The sequence below is a fragment of the Fistularia commersonii genome, chromosome 32 (genome assembly GCF_037954325.1).
Source record: "Fistularia commersonii isolate RoL2024-O1a breed Wild chromosome 32, RoL_Fcom_v1.0, whole genome shotgun sequence".
Lineage (NCBI taxonomy): Eukaryota > Metazoa > Chordata > Actinopteri > Syngnathiformes > Fistulariidae > Fistularia > Fistularia commersonii.
The window spans coordinates 9,868,398-9,894,329 of record NC_141315.1 but is presented as its reverse complement, the minus strand read 5'-3'; the positions used below and the strand labels follow the sequence as shown (position 1 = coordinate 9,894,329).

Below are 25,932 nucleotides of genomic sequence, written 5' to 3'. Positions count from 1 at the left end.
TAAGGGAAGGTGTCAACAATTTAAATTTATCTTCAACAAGCTATTGGGTGATAATCAACAGATTCAAAACAATGTGCTGAAAATTTTGTGCAACAAAAATACATGAAATAAGTCATTATATGTATCATAAAAATATTTTATTGTATTGGCAAGCTATCATCTATTTCATGAACATGAAATAAAACATTGTATCAAGTGACATCTTTTCCCATTTTAGATACCTCAATCATGTTTAAATAACATTCATAAACGTGTGTCACAGAAAAATGACAGAAAAAAGTGAAAAATTTGCAGATTTGTCACTTGATTGTTTACACAATAATTGCAGAACCACTGCATGTTTGCAAATCATTTACAGTGAAGGTAAGTCCACCTGGCTGGAAGCTTGTGTTTATTCAATAAATCTGATGGTCTATGTCATAGTTTTCATTTCTTCAAGAGTGGATCGACATTAAGTACCCCACTGAAACACTACACATAAAACTGCTTCTTTTGACAAGAGATTGAGTTATTATAACAACAATAACAACATGAACAACAACAATAACCCTAATAATAATAACCCAAATAATAATAATAATAATTATTATAATAATGATAATAATAATGATAGTAATGATAGTAATAACAACGACAACGACGACGACAACAACAAAAACAACAACTATTATTATTATAATAATAATAATTATTATTATTATTTGGATATGTATGGATATATTTTGAAACTGACCTGGCTCGCGAGAATTGTTGAATGAACACGTGACATTGATACCGGTCGTTGATTGGCGGAGCCGGATTGCAACCGGCAAAAACAGCGCGACGGTTGAAAGTGATCTGAAATGGCGGAATCGCAAGAAACAGAAAGAGGTAGGGGAATTTATTTTGAAGTACTCGAATGTCTTCTGTCGGATATTTCTTCTACATGTACAGAAGCAGTAAGACCAATTTTCAGTTCGAATTTTTTTAAAATTCGCCTTATACTCATAGCATGTTAGCTTATTAGCACTGCTGTTCCTGTGTTAGCATTCGCTAACAAAGTGAATGGATATAGTGTACAGTGACATTGGTGCTAATCAAGCTGTTGTTAATGCTAGAGTTGGCTTTACCTGTTAAGTTTGGAGATGCTATATTTCAAGCAACACACACATATATATATATTCAAAGTAAACTCTTGTTCCATATTTTGACTGTTATTCCAGTGATTGTTTTTGGATCCTACTGATATTTGATGATACCGAGGGCAATTCATGATAATATTTAAATGTAGGGTAAGTGAATTTAATAATTTCAAGATATGAAGACAAGTTGAGGGGTTTAAGGTCTAAAAATTCTGAATTTGATTTAAAGATTCATGTTTGTGTCAACTGATAAAGGACCACATACAAACGGTTGTCATGTTCAAGCTTTTAATTTCATGAATAAAAAACAACAACAGTACAGTACGCAAGTTATACCACCTTTTAATAAATAATAACTTCCTTCAAATAAAATCTCAATGACAAGTCAATGGAGGGTTATTGCTCCGTTGACACTGAACGCTTGACATGGATCTAACACACACAAAAACACTTTTGCCTTCCTTGTCCAAATTTCTGCAAATGAACTTCCTGCTCACATACTTACTCATGGACCGATGGGAAATGTAGTCTTTAAAGGTATAACTGGGATTTGGGTGAAGTCATTTCTTCTCAAACAGTGGGGCGCATGTGACCTGGGGGAACATTATTTTTGCTGTGCTAGAATAAAGTGTAATTGCACATCCACAGTAGGTGGCAGTGGTGCTCTTATTGTCATTGTGTGCAGAGAATTAGCTCTACAGTGTAGTTATTTTTTATTTTTTGCACCGAGTATGAGCATCACCCAAAATGTTGAGAAGAGGAAATGTGACAAAGCGTATAATGTAGCGCTTGGCTTCACTGTGACTACGGTGGGAGATGAGGAAAGACCGGCGTCTTCGCTTTGAGCTGAAAGTCACAGTATCATCTGCTTCGAAAAGCTGTGCACTGCAAAACGTGTTCGCTGTAGCCATTAGTCCCTGAATGGCTCATTTTGAAAAAAAATAAAAAATTCAGCATTTCTGTTTTTGCATTTTGTTCCTGAGTTAATGTTGCTGATCAATTTTATTTCATTTTTACTATTATTTATTGATTTTATTTAATTTTATTTTTCAGTACCACATTGTTCAGTCGGTTAAAAAATGTTTATGGTTTCAATAAGGATTTAAGCTTTTTTTAATTTCAGGCAAATTGATGCATTTTAAATCTTTTCTGTTACAGACTAAAAAAACAATGTGAATAAAGTTTTTCTTTGTTGTAAGTTGATCTATATTTCCTTTTCTTTAATTTCAACAAGGATACAATGTTTTGAAGAGGTGTACATATAACAATTTTATAGACAAATTATACTATTTGTAGTTGCAGCGGAAAGTAGGGCGTGCGAAATGTTTTCTTTTTTCCCATGGGCATAACAGAAAATAATCAAATAAAATAAGCACTGGGTTAAAAGGTGGCCATTTGCTTGTAGTCGCTGATATGGCCGACAGATGGGGCTCCCGAGTCATGTCACACAGCAGTTCAGAAGCGTTTGCTCTGTTAACAAATAAAAATATAATATAACTACAACTGTTTATCCACCCTTCTCATGTCCTGCGTTATCAACATCATCATCATCTTGACCCTCAATGTGCGTCAGACCCTCATCACAAGACCCTAAGATGTAGAGATGCTTTAGAATCCGATTATTTTCACAAGCCTAATTAAGACTTAATCATTGATCTGACATAATGTTTGTAATTTTAAAGCATTTTAGTTAATGTGTCTGATTTGTTGCTACTTTTTTGGCAAAAAAGACATTTGTTTTTGATCATCAATCAATGACTAAAACTTTTTTTTCTAAAAAGGATTTTTTTGAAAGAGCCTGCCATTTACTATAAAGTGTTAATGTCAGTAGATTGTTCAAGCTAAATCAAGAATCATGCTTTGGTGATTCCTTGCTTATTAAGTAAAACACAATTGTCTCCTTCATAAATTGGCAGGACATTTGTCAACAGTTGCAAGTAAATGATTTGCACTAGATTCTAAAAATGTGATATTTTTCAAATGGACACACTACTTGTGTAATTATTAAAATAAGGCATTTTCAGGTCAGTGAATTGGAAAAGGAGTGCATGGCTAAAATCACAAGATCTTGCATATATGACACTTCCTCACACGACTTGAATACCATGTATGTAACATTTTTTGTATTTTTTCATTTATCTGTCTTTTTCTCTTTATTCAATATCTCACAATTTTCCCCGCTGTGCCGTCTATCTTGTTTTCTGCAGAAAAGGAATTAGAATGAATACAACTGCGGACGTTTCAAAAGTGTTTTAAAAGAAATTGAATTACTGTGATTACTGTCTAGTTTTGTGAAATATAGGAATATTTAATCATTTTAAAAAAAGGGCCCTGCTGTGGGGTTTGCGCTTGGATTTAGTATCTTTTTTTTTTTTTTTTTAATTGTTCAAACATTTTTGATCTATTTTCACCACGAAGCTTTTAAAAGAATAAATTCAGTCACATAATAGAGTGGTTTTGGCCACAACTGTGTTTGGTTGTGGCAGTGAAGCTGCGCGGTCTTCACACAGCTGTCGTCCTGCTTCCACAACATCTCGTAAAAAAGAGGCAACGTGAGTCACCATGTAAAATCTTTGCGAGGCCGACGGGGCCAAAGGCGGGATTTTCGGAATACCGAGGTTACCATCCCCCAAGCCCCGCCCATTTTGACCAAATCATAGTCTATAAAATTGTTCTCTAATTTTCCCCCTTTGTGTGTGTTTACAGAATTAAAATAACAAAATTTAAACAGACCTCAAAAACATCTTGGCCCAGGGAGGAGGGTGGAGCTGATTCAGAGTTTTTTTTTATGTTTATATTTTTAGATAGATCTGTGAAGGTATCTAACATTTGCACACATTTAAGATATGGAGAAACAAATATATTCTTTATTATTGTGCCTTAATTATGGAACAACAAATATTTACAATAATTCTGGACATTTTTAAGTACGAAGTAGTCAACTGTGGATTTGAGTCTGAAAATGATAAGTTTTTGAAAATTAGATTTTAAATTTTTTTAAACAATTTTCTTGCAGATTCAGCAGCAAATTAAGGGATTAGATTGTAAATTTTAAAACCTAAGCCGAGCAATGATTTTCTGTATCAACACATCCGCGCAAAGAAAAAAATAGTGTGACAAGAAAAAAGAAAACCTAAAAAGGTTAATCCCTGGTTTGATTTTGAAAGAAGAAACTAACACACACACACACACACACACACACACACTTGGAGGTTTTCAGCCAATTGTTAAACTATAATTTCCTTCCTCTGTCGCCTGCATGTTGTCTGAGGCCATCACTTCACCTGCCAAGGACGAGCGGGGGGAAGGGGGTGACGCCTCTGATGGCCGCCACCCCTGTCAGGGCGCCGATGGCCGCCGCCGCTACATGAAAGAGCCCCGAGACCGAAGGTGTCTGTCTGGTCAGTCTGGACTTCCTGTTTTCGGAGGTGGACGGCGCCTGTTTACCTGCAGCCGCACGTCTCCTCCCCGAATGACCCACTTTTCTTGCATCTCCCGCGGAGTGACAGCGAAGGCACGCCGGACCAGGAGGGGATGGAGAAGGTTTTTTCTCTCAATTGGGTCAAAGGGCATGTTCGTTGTAAGCAAGCTGACAAATTTGGTGGTTTTTTTTTTTTTTTTTTTTTTAAATCAACAGGGCCTGATATTTAGGAATTGAGGGGGTCAAAGGTCATTCACGGCAGGTCCGATCAGGAAGGTTTTCTTGTGTGAGACGCCAGTTCCGATTTGGGGAGCGGGGCTCCTCTTTGATTGACATGGCCTTCAGCTCATGGTGGTCATGGCTTCAATTGTCTCCATGGCAACCAAGCAACTTGGCACTGAGGAGAATCAGACAAACATTTGATTTTTTTGATAGCAGTTTTTTCGCTTCCCACAAAACTCCCTTTGTTAGTAATTGATGGAAGGATTTGTTGATTTTTTTTGTAAACAATCAAACAGCAAAGGTATTTTTGTGTCCTTACTGTGCAAAGAGACAGAAAAGGCATAAACAAAAAAAAATATTTGACACTGCAATTAAGTTATTGCAACTTTTATTAATGAATCAAACAATTATTTCCTGTTATCTCACATTGTTCCACAAATATGTTTGACTTGGAATAGATCTGTTACAATAGTTTTGCCCTCAAATTATTTTTTAAAATTGTTAAACAATTTGAAAAAATGTCAATATATAAATGGCATATAAATATTAATTTGTAGTTTTGTAAAGTTTGTCAAAATAAATGCAGGAAATATACAGATAAGAAACAGTTGCCAGAAATTGATCAGAAAATAATTGAATTTTTAAGTAAAATTTTACATAGATTTGTGATGATGCATCAGATGTATTTATTTTTGATAAAAGTGTCAAGCGGGGTCTTTTAAAACCTCAGCAAAAAAATATCTTTACAGGGAACACATACAGCGTTACCTTGGAATACGAAAAACCTGCTGAAAATAACTTTGAAAATTAGAAAAAAGAAAAAGAACAAGCACCTAAAAAATTTGCAACAGTTGTTTATTTGCATCGAGTTTCATGTGAATCTCGACGCACGCATCAATATTAAGAAAAAGGTCCCTGAATATTTAGATTTCCTTTTCCCGTCATGTTGCTCACATGGCAAACTTTGCACAATAAAGACACAAAATAAAATAAATACATATTAAATAATTCTCCGTCTCAGTGCTACACTTTTTTTCTTTAGGATTTAATCTCATCAGGCTCTCCCCTTCAGCCTGTGAAACTACTGTGTGTGCGTTTGTTTGTGTGTGTGTGTGTGTGTGTGTGTGTGTGTGTGTGTGTGTGTGTGTGTGTGTGTGTGTGTGTGTGTGTGAGTGTGTGTGTTGTCCAGGGTGCCTGCAATACCACCTCTTGGCCACAAGAGGGAGTTAGCAAATTTGTTATATTAACCCTTTAATGTTCTCACAAATGTAACGTTCAGGTTTTTCCAGAAAACAAATTTTTAGAGAAATATTTGCGTATTCACACGTGGCTTTTGTTTGCTATATTAATATTTAATTTGCTTTTAGAATAACGAGTCTAACCTGAGTGATAGATAAGCTCCACTTATCATTCGGCGTCAACGATTTTTCAAGAAAAAGAGACGTTGGCTCAGAATGCGTTAAAGCCAGAAAGGACATTAAAGGGTTAAGAGGAAGGTGTGTAATTGTCGGTGTGAAGTTGGTGTTGAGGATGTCGGGTGAAAAGGTGAGGGGGGGTGGAGAGTGTGAGATGCTGAGAGAGCAGACAGTCCCTTCAGGTGTGTGTCAGTGAAGCAGATATGCAGATATTTTTCTTTCCCTCACAAATTCAGATATTTCAAAGGCGTAAGTCACAACAGGTCTTTTTTTTTTTTTTTTTTCTGTCCTTTCTCGCAAGTTTTTCTTCATTTTTTTTTTTTTTTTTAATTCACGGCTGAAGGGCAGCCCATCACGTCCACTCCTGTCAGACGCTAAATTTGTCTCCCGAGTTTCCGACGCCGCCACGTCGTGCTTGCGAGCACGGATGTTTCGACGAACAGCTGGATGCAGGAGGAGCCGGGCGCTCCTAGCAGCCAATCGGCAAGTGTGTTGCGGTCAAAGGGCCCCAAATGAAGATGTAGCGACACCGCAAAGGTGTGTGTGCGGGGTCCGTCTGGCCCCCCCCACGTAAAACGGCACGATTCAGATCCCTTTTCCAGTTTAGCACTAACACAACTTTCTCCAGTAAACTTTGAAATAACCGAAAAAAAGGTAAAAGCAACGGCCTGTCGTCAGAGCGTCTCCACCCAAATTCATGTCAAAGGTCAAGTTGAGGGCCTCGGGCTGCCGCCTTTTGATTTTCTCAATTTTGGGGCCATTTTTTATACAACGCTGAATTTGAAGGTTTTTCCTTCTCGGCGGATTTTTTGTCGAAAAGTCGTGCCGGCTCGTATCCCGCGTGACGGATCGTGGAATCACGTGACGCTGAGCGGCTCCTCTTAGAAATGACACTTCCTTTGCGCCCGCGGCTCTTAAACTTCCGAGCCGAGCGGACGGCCGTGGGTGGGGTCGCTATCACTGAGGGAAGTAGCCGTAGAAGTCTGCGTCGCTGTTGCTGTCTTTCTCGCACAGCTCCCCCCCGCCGCCGCCGTTGCCGCGCGGTGGCGGCGAGTTTTCCGTGCTGGACGCGTAGGGCGACACCCTCCTCTTCTTGCTGTCGCCCACGCCGCCTTCGAACAGGCCCGAATCCACCGAGTCCACGGATTTCACCGAGTGCGGCTCCAGCCAGTGCTCCTCGCCCACGGCTCCGGCGCCGTCTTTGGGCTTGTCCTGCAGCAGCAAGGCCTGCATGGGCTCCAGCAGCGACGGCTGGGGGAGCCGGGGGTTTCCGGGCGACATGGAGGACGAGGAGGAGGAGGACGGGGACGTGGATAGGTGTCTGTACCAGCCGAGAGGAGGCGCGGGTTTACCGGCGTGGGCGAGGTACTGAGGGGTGGGCCGGCGGGCGCTCCAGCCCGCCGCCGTGGGTCCGGGTACGCTCGCCGCGGCAAAATGGTGGTCGGGGTAGTAGCCCAGGGCGTGAGAGGTCGGCTGCAGGGAGAAGGGCTTGTAGAAGCCGTTCCCGGAGAAGTCCCCCTCGTAGGTGGAGGCGAAGTCCAGGCAGTTGGGGGCGACCCCCTGCTGGGCCGGCAGGTACCAGCTGCCGGGAGGGGGGCCGGGGCTGGACGACGGGTCCTTGTGCTGCTGGCTCATCGGCAGGGGCTCGCGGCCGTAGAAGCGGCCCTGGGGCAGCGGGCTGACGTAGGGCTCGGAGAGGTAGCCCTGGGCGTAGCAGCCCCCGGCCAGCAGTTGCTGGCTCTCGGTGGGGGAGGGGGTGAGGCGGTCGTTGTCGGGAGGAGCGTACAGCCTAGAGATGAAAAAGTGTGAGAAGGGAGAGGAGGGAGAGGAAGGTGTCATTTCCTGCCCAAACCTCAAACACCTTGCAGACCCTCGCACCCTGCAGCACCCGCGCTGCACACACACACACACTTATACACACACACACACACAGTGTTCACTGAGCTGCGCGTCGAGCGAAACCCTTTTTTTTTTTTTTTTTTTTTTTTTATACCGATTGCGTGCGTTTTTAACTCGTCGAGCTCTTTTTATTTTTTTCCTCTGGATTTGCTGTTCAATTGAGGGGACGAATCAATGACGCTCATCGAGCATTTTGTCTGTCAAATGAGGGTTGGCAGTGATTCGGAGAGAAAATCCAGAGGATATGAAATAACACCTGTCGTTTCAAATGTTAATTTCACTCAGGCAAAGTTGAATATCTTAGTCAATTTTGACCGTTTGAGAAATAATTAACCGTTTTGGGTTTGCTCAAGAAGACAAAGCAACATTGAACATGTCAGACGACTCATTTTGGGGGAAATAATAATAATACAGTCAATTTGAAATCTCAAACCTGCTTCATAAATAAAACTAAGAACAGGAGCTCCTCTGGGCTTCTTATCAATATGGAATCTCAACTCAGGTAATGTATGTATCCACTTTGACAACAGGGTCTTTCTTGTGGGTTGTCCTTCAAATGCACACACACACACACACACACACACACCACGGCTTTCGAGATCACTTACGTGTCGTAATTGTCACGGAAACCTTTAGCGAAGGGGTTGTGGTCTATTTTCAGCTGCGTGATCTGGGTGTGGAAGGAGAGAAGGAGGCAAACACACACCCACACACACACACAGAGTCAGTCGCTAATAAATTAAGACACAGCGTGTGTCTACTTGTAAAGATAAGGCGAAAAATTTGCATGAAATTGGATCTTGGAAAAATGTTCAACCGAAATTCAAGATAACTTTCAAGTCTTTCGAGGCCTCTCTTGTTTTGCTGAAATGTATGCGTGACGAGAACGGCCTCCAATATTCAAAGTTGCTTATTGTTTCTGTAAATCTTCATGTAAGATTTTTCTATTCTTATTTTTGCGTTATATGATGATGTGCTTTCATCTGAAAGTCGGTCGCTTTGCAGTTTATGTGTATTTGCGGGCTGATTTTAACGGCGAACCCACAGAGCCTGAGTTGCTACGTGTGTGTGTGTGTGTGTGTGTGCATGTGTGCGCGCACGTCTGGAAATGCGTGCCAGCAGGTGCAGGTCAGCCGAGGTGAGCCGACCCTCGGCTGAACCCTGCTGTAGCGCAGCAACACGCGCTAACGCTTAGCCTGTAACATTAATTAGCACCCATGCATTTTTGATGCCCACATCCATAAACCAGGGCCTGTTTCTGGAACACGGATCAGAAATAAATCATGGCGGGCGTCTAATACGGAACCCCAAGAGGTAAATAGTAATGAAAGCCTCTTCCACGTAGATGTTCAAGCTTTAGAGCTGAGTGAAGGTCATAATCTGGGTTCATCTAATCACCTGTTTAATCGCCCACTTTAACCCCAAGATCAACCGTGTCTTGTGATCCACTCACGTCTGCGTTCTGATAGGCCGTGACGGCGATGAACTGGGTCTCGGGGAAGACGAAGGTTTGGGCTTTGGAGGAGTGGAAGGGGTCCTCCGTGCCGTCCTCCTTCACCTCCACGATGTGGAGGCGAGGCTGGTACTTGTGGAGGGACTGGAGGACGATCATCTGCAAGGAGGCCAGTTGTCAGTATTTCATTCAAATTTTCAGATCCGTCCGACTCTCGTGTTGAGTCGTACGCTCTCTGAGACGACTAATAACCTGTGTGTGTGTGTGTGTGTGTGAGCAGTTTCGCGTTGCATCTAGAGCATCTCGGAAATCAGAGGGTCAGCAGCTGCCCGCCGGACGTCTCACAGACCCACCGGCAGATTAACGGGATCCGGGCGGCAGGTATCGCTTTCAGAGGCGCCGCGGGGGCGAAAGGCACCGCCGAGACGCCGGACGGTGTCGGGGCTGTTAGATGGTCGGGGTGACGGGGGAGCGAGGGGGGAGTACCTGCGCCACGTTGTTGGTGCTGCCCTTGTTGTTGGTGAGCTTTAACTTGCTGAAGGACACCTCCTGCCTCATCCAGTGGGAGCCGGTGTTGGGGGAGTCGGGGTGCATGTACATCCTGTTCCCTGCAGGGAACATTTACACCGCTTTAAACATTATCATTTTTGCATTTATAAACAAATACAACGTTTATCTGGGACACGTTAACCCCTATTTGTAGTCAGATCAGAGCTGCATCTTGTGTTTGAGTTTAGTTTAGAAGCATTATTTGCAGAAAAGTGGATCTGTTTAATGTGGATTCTGTGCCGTCAAGAAGCATGACACGCTGTTTTGTCTACATTACCTCGAACAATATCATACCTCTGAATTATTTTGCCATTATTAATTATGGCAAAAATAGCGGAAAACCAAACACCGACCTTTAACGAGTGAAAGATTCGGTTTTCAATCAGCTGATTATCAACGAACATCTTGAATCGACAAAAAAAAACAGACATACATAAAAACTAAAATGTGGGTGCTCCATCGGTTGGCATCTGAAATTTCACACCGATATAATTTTTCACACCGACACGCTGTGGCCCCAAAACCGCCAGCGTTGATTACATCTAATAGAGAAGTAATTCCACCGCAGCTTCCACGGGGGCCGACACCTTCACACCACACCTGAGCCAGGTCCGACTGCACCCGTGGTTAGTCTGACATCCGTCACACGGGAAGCACGGCATCCCTCTATGCTTTTATTTTTTTTTTTGCGTTTCCGAGGCGTGAACCCGGAGAAATAATGAGGCGGCAGCGGGAGGAAGAGGAGGCACTGACATGGATTAGTTTTTACAGATACAGAGAAGTGATATTGAGTGTATTTTAAGCAGGATTCTAAGCCAGAATGATGATTCTGTGCAAAATAAAGCAGGGATTTGGCGGTGAAATCAACAGACATTTGAAAACAGATTTGCAGCGTGTTAAATATCGCACTTCTTTCAACTCCTTGTAAGTTTATTTGCATTGAGGCCTATTGAGGTATCAAAATTTGACCACAGAAACAAGGAACCGTCGGTGGAACTCACAATATAGCAAATATAAAAATCTGGAAATAGAAAAAACTAGCTATAATTAAGTTTAAAACAAAACAAACAACCCTCGTGAAAATAACCTTACAACTTGCAGAAAATAAACCCCTGGGTTCAGGTTCGAACTGGAGACGTCACCAGTAGGAACACACACATTTTCACCCCAGAGCCTTTCGACCGCGGGGACTTTCCCCTGGAACTTTTTGAGGAACTCTATATTTCGACCTCAGGAAAACATAACCGGGTCCAGGAAAACCAACATGTTGGCCCTATAAATTTTCCCTCTCGGAGAAAAAGCCGCCGCTCAAAGTGACCTTGAGGAATTTTAGTGTTTGCCCATAACAAGCTTAAGTATTCGCTTTTATGTCGCTGCAAGGATCTCGGATTCATCTGGTTTCATTTCCTGAATCTGCATTTTCTCTCCGTGATCCTCAATGCAAACAACTTTTTTCGTTTTTTCGGGAGACGCTAGCCAGGCGATCCGAGTGTCCCACAGCGTGCTAACACACTGCTAACTCCAGCTGAGGCCAGAAGTCAAAGCTAAGAGCAAAAGCGATTTAGAGTTTGGTTAAATTGGATTTCACAAGTGTCCGGTACTTACACGAACATGCTAACACACCGCTAACATCAACTGAAGGGTCTTTGCCAACTAGCATAGCATGCTAATACACAATTAGCACCAGCCGAAGGGTGCTTTAGCAAACCACTGTTGTGTGGTGGCACCGCTAACTGCTAACACCATTCTAGTAGCACTTTTCCTCTTCTGTGTAGCGGCATGAGTAAGATGCTATCAGTGTTAGCGCTCAGCCGCGGCACCATGGAAACGTGACAGCGTGGCGACAGCGCGACCGTATTAATCATCATGCCTGATGTTACCATGGAAACCTACCTGGCATGTTTCCCTCCGCCTTCCCGCACTGGACCCACTTGCCACCCTGGTACCTCCAGTGGTGCTGATCGGCCAGAACCACGTCCACGTAGACGTTGTAATGGGCGGAAGGATCCAGAAATCTGATGTTGAAGCTCAGGAAGGGGAACATCCTCCTGGGGAGACAGCGTCAGGAAGGAAAACATTTATCCACGACTATTTTACTTTTAAATCTGTCCTCGTTCATCTAAACGTTCAGGAAAATGAGACGAAGCATCACTGTCCTCATTTTTTAATTTTGTTTTTTTTTTGAGAATTCCCAATTTGATTTTATGTTTGCAAGTAAGGACGAAAAAAACTACTAGATTGGTGACGCTTTGTAAAACCCAAACAAAACACGACTCGATCGGAATAGTGATTTTACCGAAGAGAACTAAAATAAGAATCCGAAAACAACGCACGTTGCTAATAATGATGCGTTTCTTTGGAAAAAAAAAAAGGTAACAGCCTCCAAAAAGGGGAAGAAATCCAAATTTTGCATAATCCTGACAAGCAAAAGAAGCCCACTGAGGACACACCGTCCACGGCCGGTGGAATGAGGGTGAGGATAATGGACACGAGTTGGTGGGGGATGACGGAAGGTGAATTTTTAATGCCGCGCTTAATAAAAGATGCCTCAGAAGCTGTGCCTGATTGTTGCAGTTTCACGCGGTGAACTCTGTTTGATCGCGAAGGGCTGCAGCGAGACGAGGTAACCGGGAGGTCAGAGCGTCCCCGGGCGCCGACGCCCACCAGATGGGTCACTCCCAGACTCGCAGACAGAGGACCAAAGAGAGGAAAAAAAAAACACAGAGAAGCGTCAAACCTGCATCTCTCAGCGGCTTAAACACTAAATAATCAAATCATCGAAAGCTCTTCCCGGCTCCGATACCGTAACCCCGCTGAACCGGTCACCGCGTGAACAATCGCCCCTCTTTTTCCGCGAGGTTGTATCAAAAATCCTCCAGGATACATAATGCAAGAGGGGGATACAGTGTCAGAGGTGGCGGAGCCCCCCCGTCGATCGCCGTAGAAGGCCGCTCAGTGTCACGTGACCAAGAAAATATCCACCTCGTAAATTCGATTCCACGGTTCGGCCGCTCGGAGAACACCTGTCTCTTCCTGTCTCCGCGGCCTACTAGCATTTGCGTTTCGACGGGTTCAACGCGAGGAAATGCGTTTTCTTAGAGGACGCACCTGACGTTGAAGGATAAAGAGTTTTATCGCCGTCCGCCACGCCGGAAGCCGACGTGGATTTCAGCAAATAGCCCGTTAGCTGATGGGCTAATGAGGCGATCACAGGAATAATAGCTAATTGCGAATAAGACGTTTCATAAATGCACAAAAGGTGATCTTCACTTTGACTTGGAAAAACAATAGTGCCTGAGCCGCTGCGTGATTCGAGGAGGACGTGACTGGAGCTTAGTGGGTAAAGGTCAAAGGTCAAGATCACAAAGGAGCAGTTGGACTCCCCTGCCAATGACCCGATCTCTCAATCTGTCTTGTTTTTTTTCCTCGCTTTGCCGGGACCTTTGCTGTCGGTGACCCTCGTTGGCAGGCGGCGAACAAAAACCGATGTTTCCGCCGCCTCGATCGCGCTCGGAGGCGGCGCCCCCGGTTCCACCCGAGGTCTTGACCGGGTCACCGGGGTTCACTAGCAGTTTATAAATTAGGGCAGCGTTCCCGGCCTTGTGATGGTTGGTTTTGCCCCGGGGCCGTGGGGCCTTTTGTAATTATCTCCCCCGACCCTCTGGCTCATTCAGTATGAAAATTGAGCATGTTCGATTTTTTTTAAATCAACGTGCTTAATAACCGGCACTTAATTATGACCAACATTAATGAACAGTTTATGTTTTACACTGTAAACAATGTTTAAATATGTATTTCATACTTATTTGTAACGCAGTGATCCGTCTCTTTTTGTCATTCGTTTGTGAGGAAAAACAAAAACAAATCTTTTAATACTGAATAACAGAATATTAGAAGCTTAAAATTACAGTTACTGTCAAAGTTATAGCGGCTGCCAAATTATTTGCAACAGTTTTTTGAAATAGAGCTGATGCCTATTACTTTTGTGGAACAAAATGAATTACTGTTCTTTCATCGTATTATTATTTGGGTAAAAAGATGCCAAAGAATTATCCTTTTCTGGGTTTTTAAGGTTAAAAGATACTTAATATTAAATGCGTGCAACAATAGATCACCTATACAGCATTTTAGTAATCGCAGTCGTAATTTTGCGTCATTATTGCTAATACTAATTAAACTAATTATTGCTGATTTACATATCGTTTTCCAGTTTATATCATTTCTTTAAGTTTTTCTGAAAACAAAAAACTGAGCCATATGTTGAATAAGGAGTTGATTTACGCAAAAAAAACAAATTCTGTCAAAAAAATGACAAAGGCCATTATTTCAAGACGGTGATGTTATGCTTCAGCGATTTTTCATAATAATGACAAAATTATAGTATTTTCAAAGCAGTTGTTTGTTTTTTGCTAAAATTTGGAAGAGTTTGGCTGCATGTATCTTTGGAAGCACGATTATTTTTTGGGATATATCCTCGCCGTAAAAGGAAAATAAACATTTTCCTTTTCCGTTACCTCTTTCAGGATCCGTTTTCGTGCGAGTTGGCCGAGAGATAAGTATTTTCGGCAACGACCCCGATCCCGCCGTGATATTCCAGGGCGCCGGGCAGGAAGCCTGTCGCGGGGAGAGAATCCCGCAGGCTGGCAGGCCTCCTCAGGTAAAGTGACCTCACACGGAAATTAATTTAATTCCTCCCCCCGCGGCGATTTGGTCATTTAGCAGAGCAGAGTGTGAAAGCGCCGGCTGAAGAGCGGAGCTGGCAGGTTTCTGGGGCACCTGGAGGCTCGGCGGCGTACGTGAAAGGGCTCGTGAAAAACCACCGCATCCACCCACCCCTAAATGATTAACACAGTAGCTTAGCTGGAATGGACACAATTTAGAGCTGGGTGTTTATCCTCGGCGCAGGAGAACCAACTTTATGTCGTGATTTGAGCCAAATTCCGTGCAAGGACATCGGATGTTAGTGTTATTTTCACGCTGATAACAGAGCTTTTCGGTTTATTTACACGCTGAAGTATTGGACAGATATGGGGAATGAGCCAACATTATTGTTAAAAAGAAAGGAAAATGTGGCAAATGTTTGCACAAGGCCTTCACACATTGGCATCACCACTTTTATGAGCTGGGATGTCAAGTGGACGCGTGGAAAAATATGACCTCCTTGCTTGTTTGGTTGTTTTTGGGGGTGATTTATGATAAATAGTACTTGGTGCGGCTACAGATTTTTTACCTGAGTGTTTTAGTAGCGGTTTGATAGACATGAGGAAAAATACGGGTAAATGTTACATGGTGGAACAGCGTAAGAAACGCGAGGAAGTAACTGGGAAATAAAATTTATTACTATTATTATCTTTGACTGAAGGCTGACGGCACAGAACACTGGGTACAGCTAGCTCGTTAGCCAGCCAGCCGTTGGGGGAAGCTAGCTAACGCGCTAGCTAGCCGCCAGACTGAAATAGCTAGCTTGCTAACCGCCGGCCTGAGCTAACTGGCTAACCGAGATGGAGAATGAATACGGTGGTGGATGAAATAGCGGGGAGAGATAATCCGTAAAAATACCGTAGAAGTTATATCCGCCCAATGACTTTTGTTTTTGTGTTTAGAATATTGGACGTGGAACAAAAGTTTGTGGCGCCGCTGTCATCGCTGGCGGCGGAAACGCTAGCAACTTCCCGTCACCGCCGCCATGGAGACAGAACGCTTCTGCGAGATGGTCCGACACTGGGTGAGTCTCACCGAAAAAGAAGCGACGCTCAAATGGCAAACTGTTCATTTAGCTGCACCTTTTTGTATATATTGTATATACATGTGTGAAAGACCTTTTGTCAATTCAGCCGGAACTGTAACCTGACACACAGCCATCATTTCTAGAGAGGAGTCAGTTATTGTGACTATTTTTAATAATATCTATATCATTTAAGTATTTAATATTATCGTTTGTAATTTACAGTCGTGAGTTACAGTTAAAAGTCGACAAAATCCAATTATTGCAAAGTGAACGTTCATTCAAGAAGTAGTTTTTGGTTTGAAATGTCGGTCTCAGTTTGAAGCCTGCGTTTAGCGTCAAAAGATTTTTTATTTTTTACCCCAATTTAATACACAGCCTATCCATCTCTTCTGAAATCACACACACATAGATAGACAAGTAAGTAAGTCCAAGCTGAGTTTCTAATAACCGTCCTCTAGCGGTGAGACGTGGAGCCCAGTGTGACAAAGAAGCACTCCAAACACAATCGTGGTGGTTTAAATAAAAATAGATAAAATATCTGGTCATCCTCTGCAGAAACATGTTTACTGAAGGCAGTTTCAATTTGTGAGGTGAATTTGTGCGGCAGGAAGGCAACAAAAAGGCAAAAAAAAAAAAAAAAATTCAAAGGAGTTTAAAAAAAAAAAGTGCATTGTGGTGAAGAAGAGGAAGTGCCTTGTTATGAGGATGATTTTCAGGTAATATTGTCATTTCACCTTCAAACAAGAAGTTTTTTTTTCCCTGCTGTACATAAATTTTTCCATTTATCAAACAAAGTCTTTTTTCCAAGTTCTCCATTGTGTATTTTCTGTTGACTTTAGATAATTTAGATAATCAGCTAACTTCAGCCTGCTGATTTTTGGATCGTTTATCGATGGATTACGAGGACTTTTTTTTAGCATTTTTTAACATATCCAAAGTTAGATGTCAGTTTCTTCCAGATGGAAGAGAAAAATGATCTTAGCTCATGTTTAGTTATGCGTATTCGCATCAGCTAACTTTACAGTGGTTAATAGTTTAATATTCCAAAATAAAACAACACCGTCAGCTGTGCGCGCCTTGATATGAACAGCGAGCCGTTTTATCCGAAAGATGGTTTTCATAAAGTGTTTGCAGGCGAACGGACGAATCCACGGCCGAGCCCCGGCCACCGGCGGGAATCAAATGTGCGACGGTGCCGCCGCCAGACAGACTCCCTAACCAACCTGCCACGGTGCCACTGCGACTCACCGCCAGCGTGACGCTAACGACAGCCGGCTGGCCGAGGTCCAGGTGTGTGGACGCACAATAACAATACTGTCAAGCGTACACGCCGAAAACGCCATCTCGGCCGGATGCACATCCGAGCTATTATTTAAAAAAAAAATATATCAAATCAGCTCATATTATTTATCACAAACCGACATGGTTTTTTTTTTTAATTTTCATTTCAACGCGCTATCAAATACAAATGCGTTCAATGGGTTTATTCAGAAACACTCTGATAGCGAAGTGATATTTACTTATTTCCGACGGCGCACTTAAAAGAATTCAAAGATCTGGATCCCCCCCACCTTTAAAATAAGACACAGCTAATTTTCTTTCCGGTGTTTTCACCCGAGGAAATAGCAACGAAACAGACCGAGGTGAACCGAGCGGTAAAACACACAACACCGATGGTGGTGACATTTAGAAAGAGAGAGAGAGAAAAAAAAAGCAAAATAAAACCGGGGGAAAAAAAAAGGAAGGGAGTTTGAGTTGACGGAGTGCGCGGGAGGGAAAAACCGTGGGGGGGGGCGGAGGTTAGGGAAAGAGCAGAGGGTGGGGGGGCTGGAGGAGCTGGATATTCACCGGGGAGAGCGAGGACTTTTCTACATGAGCGCACCGGCTGATTCATCCGGACAGGAGTTCAGGTCCAGTTTTTGTCACCGCGGGTTTGGCTTGATCGTCTGTGACGAAAACATGCCAGTCTACAGCTGCTGCCGGACATCGCGAGGAAGGCTGCGGACGGCCGGGCGACGCCGTACTTCACCTCGGACTTCACCTCGGTATCAATAAGTAATCAATCTGCCAGGACGTGACCCGGGCGTTTCGCGACGCTTTGACCCCCCCGACCAGAAAATCAAGACGCGGGGAGGATCAAAAAGAGGCCGGGGGAAAAAAAAAAAAAAAAAAAAAAGCGGAATAAAAATGAGCTGAAAATAAGAAGGCGAAACAAATGTTTTTGTTTTTAGCCTGTGTGTTAAAACCGGGTGGCAGGTGTGCTTCCAGATGTTTCCAGCTGGAGACGACCCTACGGGTTTTAGTAAAAGCACGATTCAGCGGATGTCAAAATAAAAGGACCTTTACCGCCGGAGCTCATCCTTTCGCGCGACTCCCCGCACTTTAACAATACCTTGACTCACACCTTCCTTCCAAACCCCCAAGTTTCGGGCGCTTCCGGGGAAAAGAAAGGGGAAAAATGTCCGAGGAGGAAAAAAAAAAAACCCCGAAGGAGCGTTTTTACCCCTTCGGGTTTTCGACGCTCCGGTGGGAAGCCGCGCTCGCACGTGCAAACAGCTGAACAGGAAGTGACAAGTTATTCGGTCAGAGCCGTGAACTTCTGCTTTCACACCGAGACCAAGATAAAAACGACTCGCGCGAGGCTTCTTGATATTCCGACGTTGGAAACGTTGTTCTCGCCGTGAGAAGCCGGCAGGGTGGCGATTGGCCTCCGAAGCGTTCTTCCGGGCGAGAAGCCCACGTGAGAAGCTTCTTCTGGAACTTCTTCTAAAGCGAGGAGCCTCGCTTACGGGAACGGCCCTTATCTCTGCCGTCGCTACATTGTGAAACGACCGAGTTCTGCTTTTTTCCACGATACCAGGCTGAGAGGAACCTCGAACCTGCTCAGCGGCCCGTCGGGTCTCAGAAACCGAAAAAAAAAAAAAAAGAAATGCAAATTTTTTTTTTTTTGGAATCCTAGAAAACTTAGCGAACGTCAAACTCCAGACCTCAGCAGAGCGGAGAAAGCAAACCGCCGTGATTCCTCCGAATCTGAAGTCGAACTCGGTCGCCGGTTGTCGTCATCGCCGCCATCATCATTATCACCGTTGTGAGTGATATCGTGCACAGAGGAGGAACAGATACTCGAGCGGTTTTAGAAATCGACAGGGGCCGATGTGATAAATACGAAACAGGATATGAAGTAAACCAGAAGCAGACATGGCAGGAGGTGTGTGTGTGTGTGTGTGTGTGTGTGTGTGTGTGTCTCATAAGGCCAGATTGGATTTAAATGAGTATTTCACTTAGCGGATAAAATTATGAGGAACGCAAGATGGAAAGGTCAAATTTAAGATGCAACAAAACGACGATACCGGAGAATAAAGGGGAAGAGACGTGAGAAAGATGGGATAAAAAGATGATGAGAGGATGAAGGAGAGCGGATTTAATGCGAAACCAAAGTAACGAATCGATAAATATAATTATGACTCACGGCAGATGTTATCATGTGAAATGTGCATTCAAAGGTGAGACTTTGTATGTTCGGATGTTGAAATTTAAAACATTCCCGCGCATGTGTGTGTGTGTGTGTGTGTGTGTAGGGGGGGGGCACTTATTGCCATTGGTAACGGCAGTCGGCTTGAGGTGAGAATCTCACGTTTACTTCCTGCTTCGTAGCATCGGGCCGCCGTCAGTTAGCGTTTGGGCCCGACCCCGAAGCGTGGCGGCTGGAGACCGGGTCGCCTTTTCTCAAATCCGCACGCCAGTTTAAGTCGAGCTTATTCGCAAAGTCCGGTTCGCAGATCGACACCTCTGTTCCCCGGACGGCAGCAACCCGCCCGTGATTCTGCAACACGCGACAAACCTAATTTCCTGCAGACTACGAACGCACCCCTCGCTCATTTTCAGCTCATCTCTCCGAGATGCAGTAAGGACCTAAACTCCTCATTTAACTCGTAGTCTCGTTGTTTTCCTCTGGACCGGGTGCTTTACCTTCAGGTGGAACGGCACCTGGAGACGGCGGACCAGCTCAGAACCAGAACCCTCTGGCGCTCGGCTCCTCGTCTTTCGCTGCCTCCTTTATTATTTTGGCTACTGCTTCATTTTATAGCTCATGTAAAAGAATTCAGCCCCCCCCCCCCCATGTGTGTGTGAGTGTGTGTGTGTGTGTTGGGGGGGGACCTCCAGAGTCCTGAGAACATCTGAGGGAAGGTTCTGGCAGGTCCGACTTTCTTTCTTTTCTCAACTTGGTGCACTTCAAAGGTGCTTCCTGGTCTTTGCCATCTGAAGGCTCCTCGTCCTCCAGGTTCTCATTAACATTGCAGACCCTCTCAGGAATCACTGCCAGGTTTATTGTGTGTGTGTGTGTGTGTGTGTGTGTGTGTGTGTGTGTGTGTCGAGGGGGGGGAATTTTCTGATTTTCACTTTTTTTTTTCGGTTGAACTTTTCTTTTTTGTGAAGCGGTAGATTTTTCTTTTTTTTTTTTGAAAATGTGAGGTTTGTGGGTTTTCACGAAATTGAGTTTTAGTTGTTTTCTCGAGGTTGTGGGAAGAAAGCCTCCCCCCCCCGCCCCCAAACACACACACACACACACACACGCCTGCGCGACCCAACCAATGCAGGTTATTTTTTTCTCCCCCGCTCTCTTTTATTTTCTCATTTTCTGACACTTTTCGTGGGTGCGCGTGTTTCCGCTTTTGAAAGAGGGGTATTTTGCGAGAAAAATAAAAGTAAAAATTAAAAAAAAAAAAAAACTTTTGCGTAGAAGTGACACTGTTTCATCTGAAACTAAATGAGACGTTTCAAATTGTGTCGTTTCAGGTAAAGAAGAAAACGCTTGACACTTAAATATCCACAAAATGGTGATTAACCGATTGAGTAATTAATGCTTTGATCCATTGATTGATCGGTTCATAGGAAAGACTTCAACAAGTGTGTGTGTGTGTGTGTTTGTGTGGCGTCTGATAGGAAAAACCAGTGATTTACAGTAAATTCGCCTGTCACTGGGTGAAGGACTCAAGCAGAAAGTGAAGGAACCCTGTAGGTCAAAGATCAACCTTTTTAAGCCACACACACTCACACACACACCCACACACTCACACACACACACAGATTTACGCATTTTAAGATATTCTACAGCCACTTGCAATAATTACTTTTTTCCATTCAAAATGTGTGCGTGCGTGTGTGTGTGTGTGTGTGTGTGTGCATGCTCCTCACTTATTAGAAATGGTCTGAATTAGTTTTTAACAGTCAATCAGAAAGTAATGGGGATTTTTTTTTTTTTTTTCCAAAACAAACACCTGCAGCGTCCGCGTCTCCCACGCAGGATTCGCGCGCAATTATTGATCAGTAGAAAATTCGATTATAGGAAGGAAATAAGAAAATAAATTGTTTTGGAAAAAAAGAAAAATCGCGCGGGGTAAGAAGTTTTTTTTTTTGTTTTTCTAAATCCACAAATATGTAAATGAATCAAAATCCAGTGTGTCGATTTATTTATTTTTTTAATTAAATTTAAAATGTGGAGCCGCCGTGGGGTCCGGGGTTGGTATCGGTGTCTCGTATCGTGACAGCGGCGCCGTGAGAACCCGCGGCCCCGGAACCGTCTGTCCGGTGACTCTAATCCCCACCGACGGGACGGCGCCTGAATGCTCGGTGACCCGTTAACGGGGCCCCGGCAGCAAAGCGCACCCCCACCTTCCCCTCCCGCTGCACCGAGATTCTCTATTTATGACGGTTATCACTATTTTATCACATCTGAACGGACGCGGTGTTGCCTTCAGGGGATCTGTTTGCAGGAAAGTGGAAGATTCGCGTCACCAGCCGACACAGATTCATGCCTTCCACCCTTGGTTTTTGTTTTACACCCACATAACGTGTGATCCGACACGTAAAAATAACACTAAAATGCGTGTGTGTGTGTGTGTGTGCAGGTGCAAGTGGGCAGGTGAACTTTTTTTTTTTTAACGCGGCCCGTTCAATTTACGCACACAAATCGTTCGAGTGGGGGATGTATATATGTGTGTGTGTGAGTGTGAGAGTGTGTGTGTGTGTAAATGAAAAAAAAGCCTTAACGTTTAAAATGAATCAATTCTAATCGATCCGGTAAAGTTTCCAAACTTTTTTTTTTTTTTTTGCGGTGAACGCAAACGCAGCACGCCGGATGTCCATCACCTGGCCGAGGCGGGGGTGTGCGTGTGCGCGTGCACGCGGGAGGGACTCACCTGCCCTGCTTGGTGATGATCATCTCGGTCTGGAACTTGTGGAACTTGGCCCACAGCAGGTAGTTGTGGAGCAGCGCCTGCGTCTTCCCGCACACCTGCAGGCCGGGCAGCGGGTAGAGCGGCGGCCGCTGGTAGCCGTGCTGGAAGCCCGCCGGGTAGCCGTCCGCGGCCGCGGCGTACGCGTCTTTCCCGTCCGCGGGCGCCTCCTCCACGGCGTGGAAGTAGCTCTGCGCGGCGGCGGTGGCGCCCCTGGGCTGCAGACGCACTCCGCCGTACGCGCAACCGCCGAGGCCCTGTGCGTAAAAGCGGCCGTGCTGCGCGGCGGCGCCGTAGCCCGCCGCCGGCTGCTCGCCGTGGTACGGCAGCGCCAGCGCGTCCTGGCCGCCCGCCGCGTAGTAGAAGCGGGCGTCCTCGATGCCCGCCTTGAGCTCGGCCAGCTCCTTGACGCCGCGGACGTCCGGCGGCTTGGCGAAGCTGTGCGTCTCGGTCCCGGTCAGCATGCCGAGCTGCAGGTTGCCGCCTATGCCGCCCATGCGCAGCCCCGCTCCCGCCGCGTACGCGGGGTCATCGGCGTCCGCGTCCGCGTCCGGTCGCCGGGGCAGATCCTCATCCGACCCTCCGCCGCCGCCGCTCGGCGACTTCGCCCGCCGTGCGTCCGCAGCCGCGCCGCTCAAATACAAATGGCACTACTTATCCAAAACTTTGTGGCGTGCTCGTTCGCGTGCGTGCACACCTCCGTGCGTGTAGCACTTTTCTTTCTTTTTTTTTTTCCTTTTTTTTCTTATTTTTCTTTTTTCTTTTTCCCCCTCCCCAGACGTGCAGCGCTCTTGTCTGACTCTGGAAGACGCGCCGCGCAAAACCGCGATATATACATTTAGTACGTGCGCGTCTTTCGGAGGGGGCTCTGACGCACACGCGGGGTGTGATAGGCTGCGGGTTAGATAGAGACGTGCCCTCTGCAGGCGTGCACACGCACACGCACACACGCTGCCCTTGGCGTTAAACTAACCGCGTTCAATGACATGAGTAATATCGACTATTAATGATGCCGTAGGAGAACCAGGAAATGCATGCATTCAAAATAAAAAAAAAATAAAAATAAAATTAAAAAACCTACCCCCACACACACACGCGAGAATTGCTACTAAGTCATTATTGGCGTTGCATAAAAACTAAATAATGATTATCCTTGCGGCGGGAGTCGACGCACGGATAATAGAAATCAAGTTTCGTTAGTAAGACTGATATTTTCCTGAAACTGTTAAAAAAAATCAACCCTCAAACCTGAGACTTGTTCATCTTGAAAATCCACATCTTGAGATTTGACTTCAGTTTCAGGTGTTTTTCTCTCTCTCTCTCTCTCTCTCCTCACCTTCCTCCTCTAAGTTTCTCAAAAAGGGTAATCATAATAATGATAATAATAATAATGAGAGCAGCAGAAAAAAATCCCTTCACAAAGTATTGTAACCCTTTAAAACCAACAAATCGTCATGTTAGATATATATAGATATATATTCATGTATCACATAATTGTTGCTTATCTCTTTTCTCATTTGTTTCTTTTATTATTTTTTGTCTCAAAGGTGAATCTCAGCAGATGAAGCTCCATCAGCATCAGGTGATTTTAAGGAATAAATCCCTCGCCATTTGGACAGTTTATTCAAATTTTGATTTTAATTCAACACTTTGTGAGTTTACAGATTAATTTTTTAGTCATTTCCTCTTCATTTTTTAATTCCATATGATATCCATTTGAATTGAACTCGCCCATTAATTCCAGACACCCGTTGCGTGTGTGTGTGTGTGTGTGTGTGTGTGTGTGTGTGTGTGTGTGTGCGGAAACAGGACGTCGCCGACCGGCCTAAGGCCCCGCGCCACACGAACACACACATGACAAGAAGCTAAAGCCTGGGGCATTAGCAGCCGCACGTTTGTCAGGATACACACCAACGTTAATAGGTGCCCCCCCCCCCCATTCCAACACACACACACACACACACACACACACACACACACACACACATTGTCACTGCTCTAATTCCACACCTCCTGAATTTCTCCTAGCAAGGTGAGTTCACGAGGGCGCACGATGATGTCATCAGTGCTGACACTGGTGGCAGGGATGTGTGTGTGTGTGTGTGTGTGAGCACCCCCCCCCCCCCCCCACCTGGAGTCACCATTTCCTCTCCCTTCACCCCGCTTCCGGCTGCCCCACCCCAGGGCCCGTCGACCTCATGGATATTTTTTTTTTTTTTTGTTATTGTTTTTTTTTTTGTTTGTTTTCCCAGGTCAGGACGCGAACGCACGCAGGTATTTCAAAGTAAAAACGCCCAAAAAGTGGCGGCGGGCGGAGACGAAGCCCCCGCCGGGGTTGTTTTGTGACGAGAGTCAAAGTCGGCCTGTACCCGGGCGCGAGTCAGCCCGGGTCAGCAGGAGCTATTAATAGCGGATTATAATCTCCTTCTTGAGGAAGCGAGAGGTGGAGCTGCAACAGGAGCCCCCGATGTGATGAACTCACGATGGTTGTAGCAGAATGTCGTAAAAAAGTCCGACGGATTTAGACGTGACAGATGAGCGCATGGCCGCGCGTCCTAGCGCGTCTTCATTAGCGCCGACACCCGAGACGCTCAATTAAAATAGACGGCATTTTGAGAAAAGCGGGAAATGGCGGCGGTCAACAGAAGCACGGCCGGGGGAGCGAGAGGAGGAGGAGGAGGAGGAGGAGGAGGAGGAGGAGGGGGTTATAAATACGGCACTGCTGATCCTCGCCTGACATTTTTAAAGTATGTTCCAGAGCGAGCGCTCGTCGGCCATCTTTCACCGTGGCGTTAGCTCCGCACAAGCGTCTCCAGAAGGCGTCATCATTCTGGTCGGAGCACAAGCGGAGAACGGCAGTTGGAGGTAAAAGTGATTGGTTATTGATCCCGTATTTCCTCCAGCGTCAGACGACAGTCGTCAAAACACTCCCTAGATGTAGCCTGTAGCCCTAGATGGGCCGTAAACCCCCAACATTTGGCTAGAAACAATGTAAGATGTTGCATTTGATCCTCCGGGCCACTAGGGGGCAGCAGGAGGCCCAGGTGCTTCATGGGTCGGTGAGTCAGGTGGTCTTGGATGGGTCCTGATGCTGGACCGGAGAAGGAGGCGGTCTCTGGGGGGCTCCGGGACCAGAACCAAAGTGGAGACTTGATCTGCCATCTTTGCAGCCATTGTTTACTCAGACTTGGAATCAGTTTTTCATAAGTATGGGCTTCATTTTAGCATCTCGTTTGTTTCCTTCTCAGAACCGACCCTTCGTGCGGCCCCTCAAACCCGACCTGGATCCCCCAGACCTGACTGGAATTCCGGAACCCCGCTCAGAGCGCAGGAAATGACAATTTTCCCTTGAGCAGAGACCGCTGACGTCCACCAAATCTGCAAATCTGAAATAAACGCGCGGAATTGAAGGCATCGCCCTTTCACCGTCCCAGACAGGAAGAGGATCCACCCCAAGTGTCAAGACCTCTCCTGAGGAGGTCCACAGCGTCTCCCTGCAGGCCCCCCCCCCCCCAGTCTGAAACCCGAGCAGGTTCCCGGTTGCCCCCACCGCCATGTCAGGTTCATCCCTCTGTCTTATTATTAACATGTATTTACTTTATACCGTATTTCAAGTGTCTGAATTCCTTCATCATTTTTTTTCTGGCACCCCTCCTCCTCCTCCTCCTCCTCCCCCGGCCATAAATATCTGCGTCTTCACATTGCACCGATGTGGGTGGGCAGTGTGACACCGACCCACAAATCACCCCCCCCGTTCCCCTCCATGTGCGGGCCGGGCGACGACATTTGCCCCTCCGGAGCGCCTGCCGGGGGCCCCGGGAGCCAGAGCACGAGAAAATATGACGAGTTCGGAGATTTATCGCTCGCCGACGGCGGGAAAAATGTCTG

The 25,932-nt window shown here is 45.2% G+C and overlaps 1 protein-coding gene and 1 long non-coding RNA gene across 2 annotated transcripts; one reads left to right on the top strand and one right to left on the bottom strand.

The window, feature by feature from the left end:
• Nucleotides 1-688: 688 nt before the first annotated feature.
• Nucleotides 689-22,835, bottom strand: tbx21 (T-box transcription factor 21). Its single transcript, XM_086140157.1, has 6 exons — nt 22,009-22,835; nt 11,974-12,128; nt 10,018-10,139; nt 9,532-9,690; nt 8,687-8,748; nt 689-7,968 (listed from the first exon to the last, which is right to left on the bottom strand). Exons 1-6 carry the CDS (start codon nt 22,539-22,541, stop codon nt 7,137-7,139), a joined length of 1,863 nt encoding a protein of 620 aa, XP_085996283.1. The 5' UTR covers nt 22,542-22,835; the 3' UTR covers nt 689-7,136.
• On the top strand, nt 17,061-25,586 carry LOC147215428 (uncharacterized). Its single transcript, XR_015104237.1, has 3 exons — nt 17,061-17,098; nt 23,592-23,626; nt 25,293-25,586. It is a non-coding gene; the product is annotated as an uncharacterized LOC147215428 (long non-coding RNA).
• The last annotated feature ends 346 nt before the right edge of the window (nt 25,587-25,932 follow it).

What these genes read in the sequence shown, in the direction of transcription:
- tbx21 (XM_086140157.1), bottom strand. Translation starts at nt 22,541, where the DNA reads ATGGGCGGCATAGGCGGCAACCTGCAGCTCGGCATGCTGACCGGGACC. An exon ending in ATCATCACCAAGCAGGGCAG is followed by an intron (nt 12,129 to 22,008) that starts GTGAGTCCCTCC and finishes CTGTCTCCCCAG; the next exon opens with GAGGATGTTCCCCTTCCTGA. An exon ending in GCACCAACAACGTGGCGCAG is followed by an intron (nt 9,691 to 10,017) that starts GTACTCCCCCCT and finishes GCCTCCTTGCAG; the next exon opens with ATGATCGTCCTCCAGTCCCT.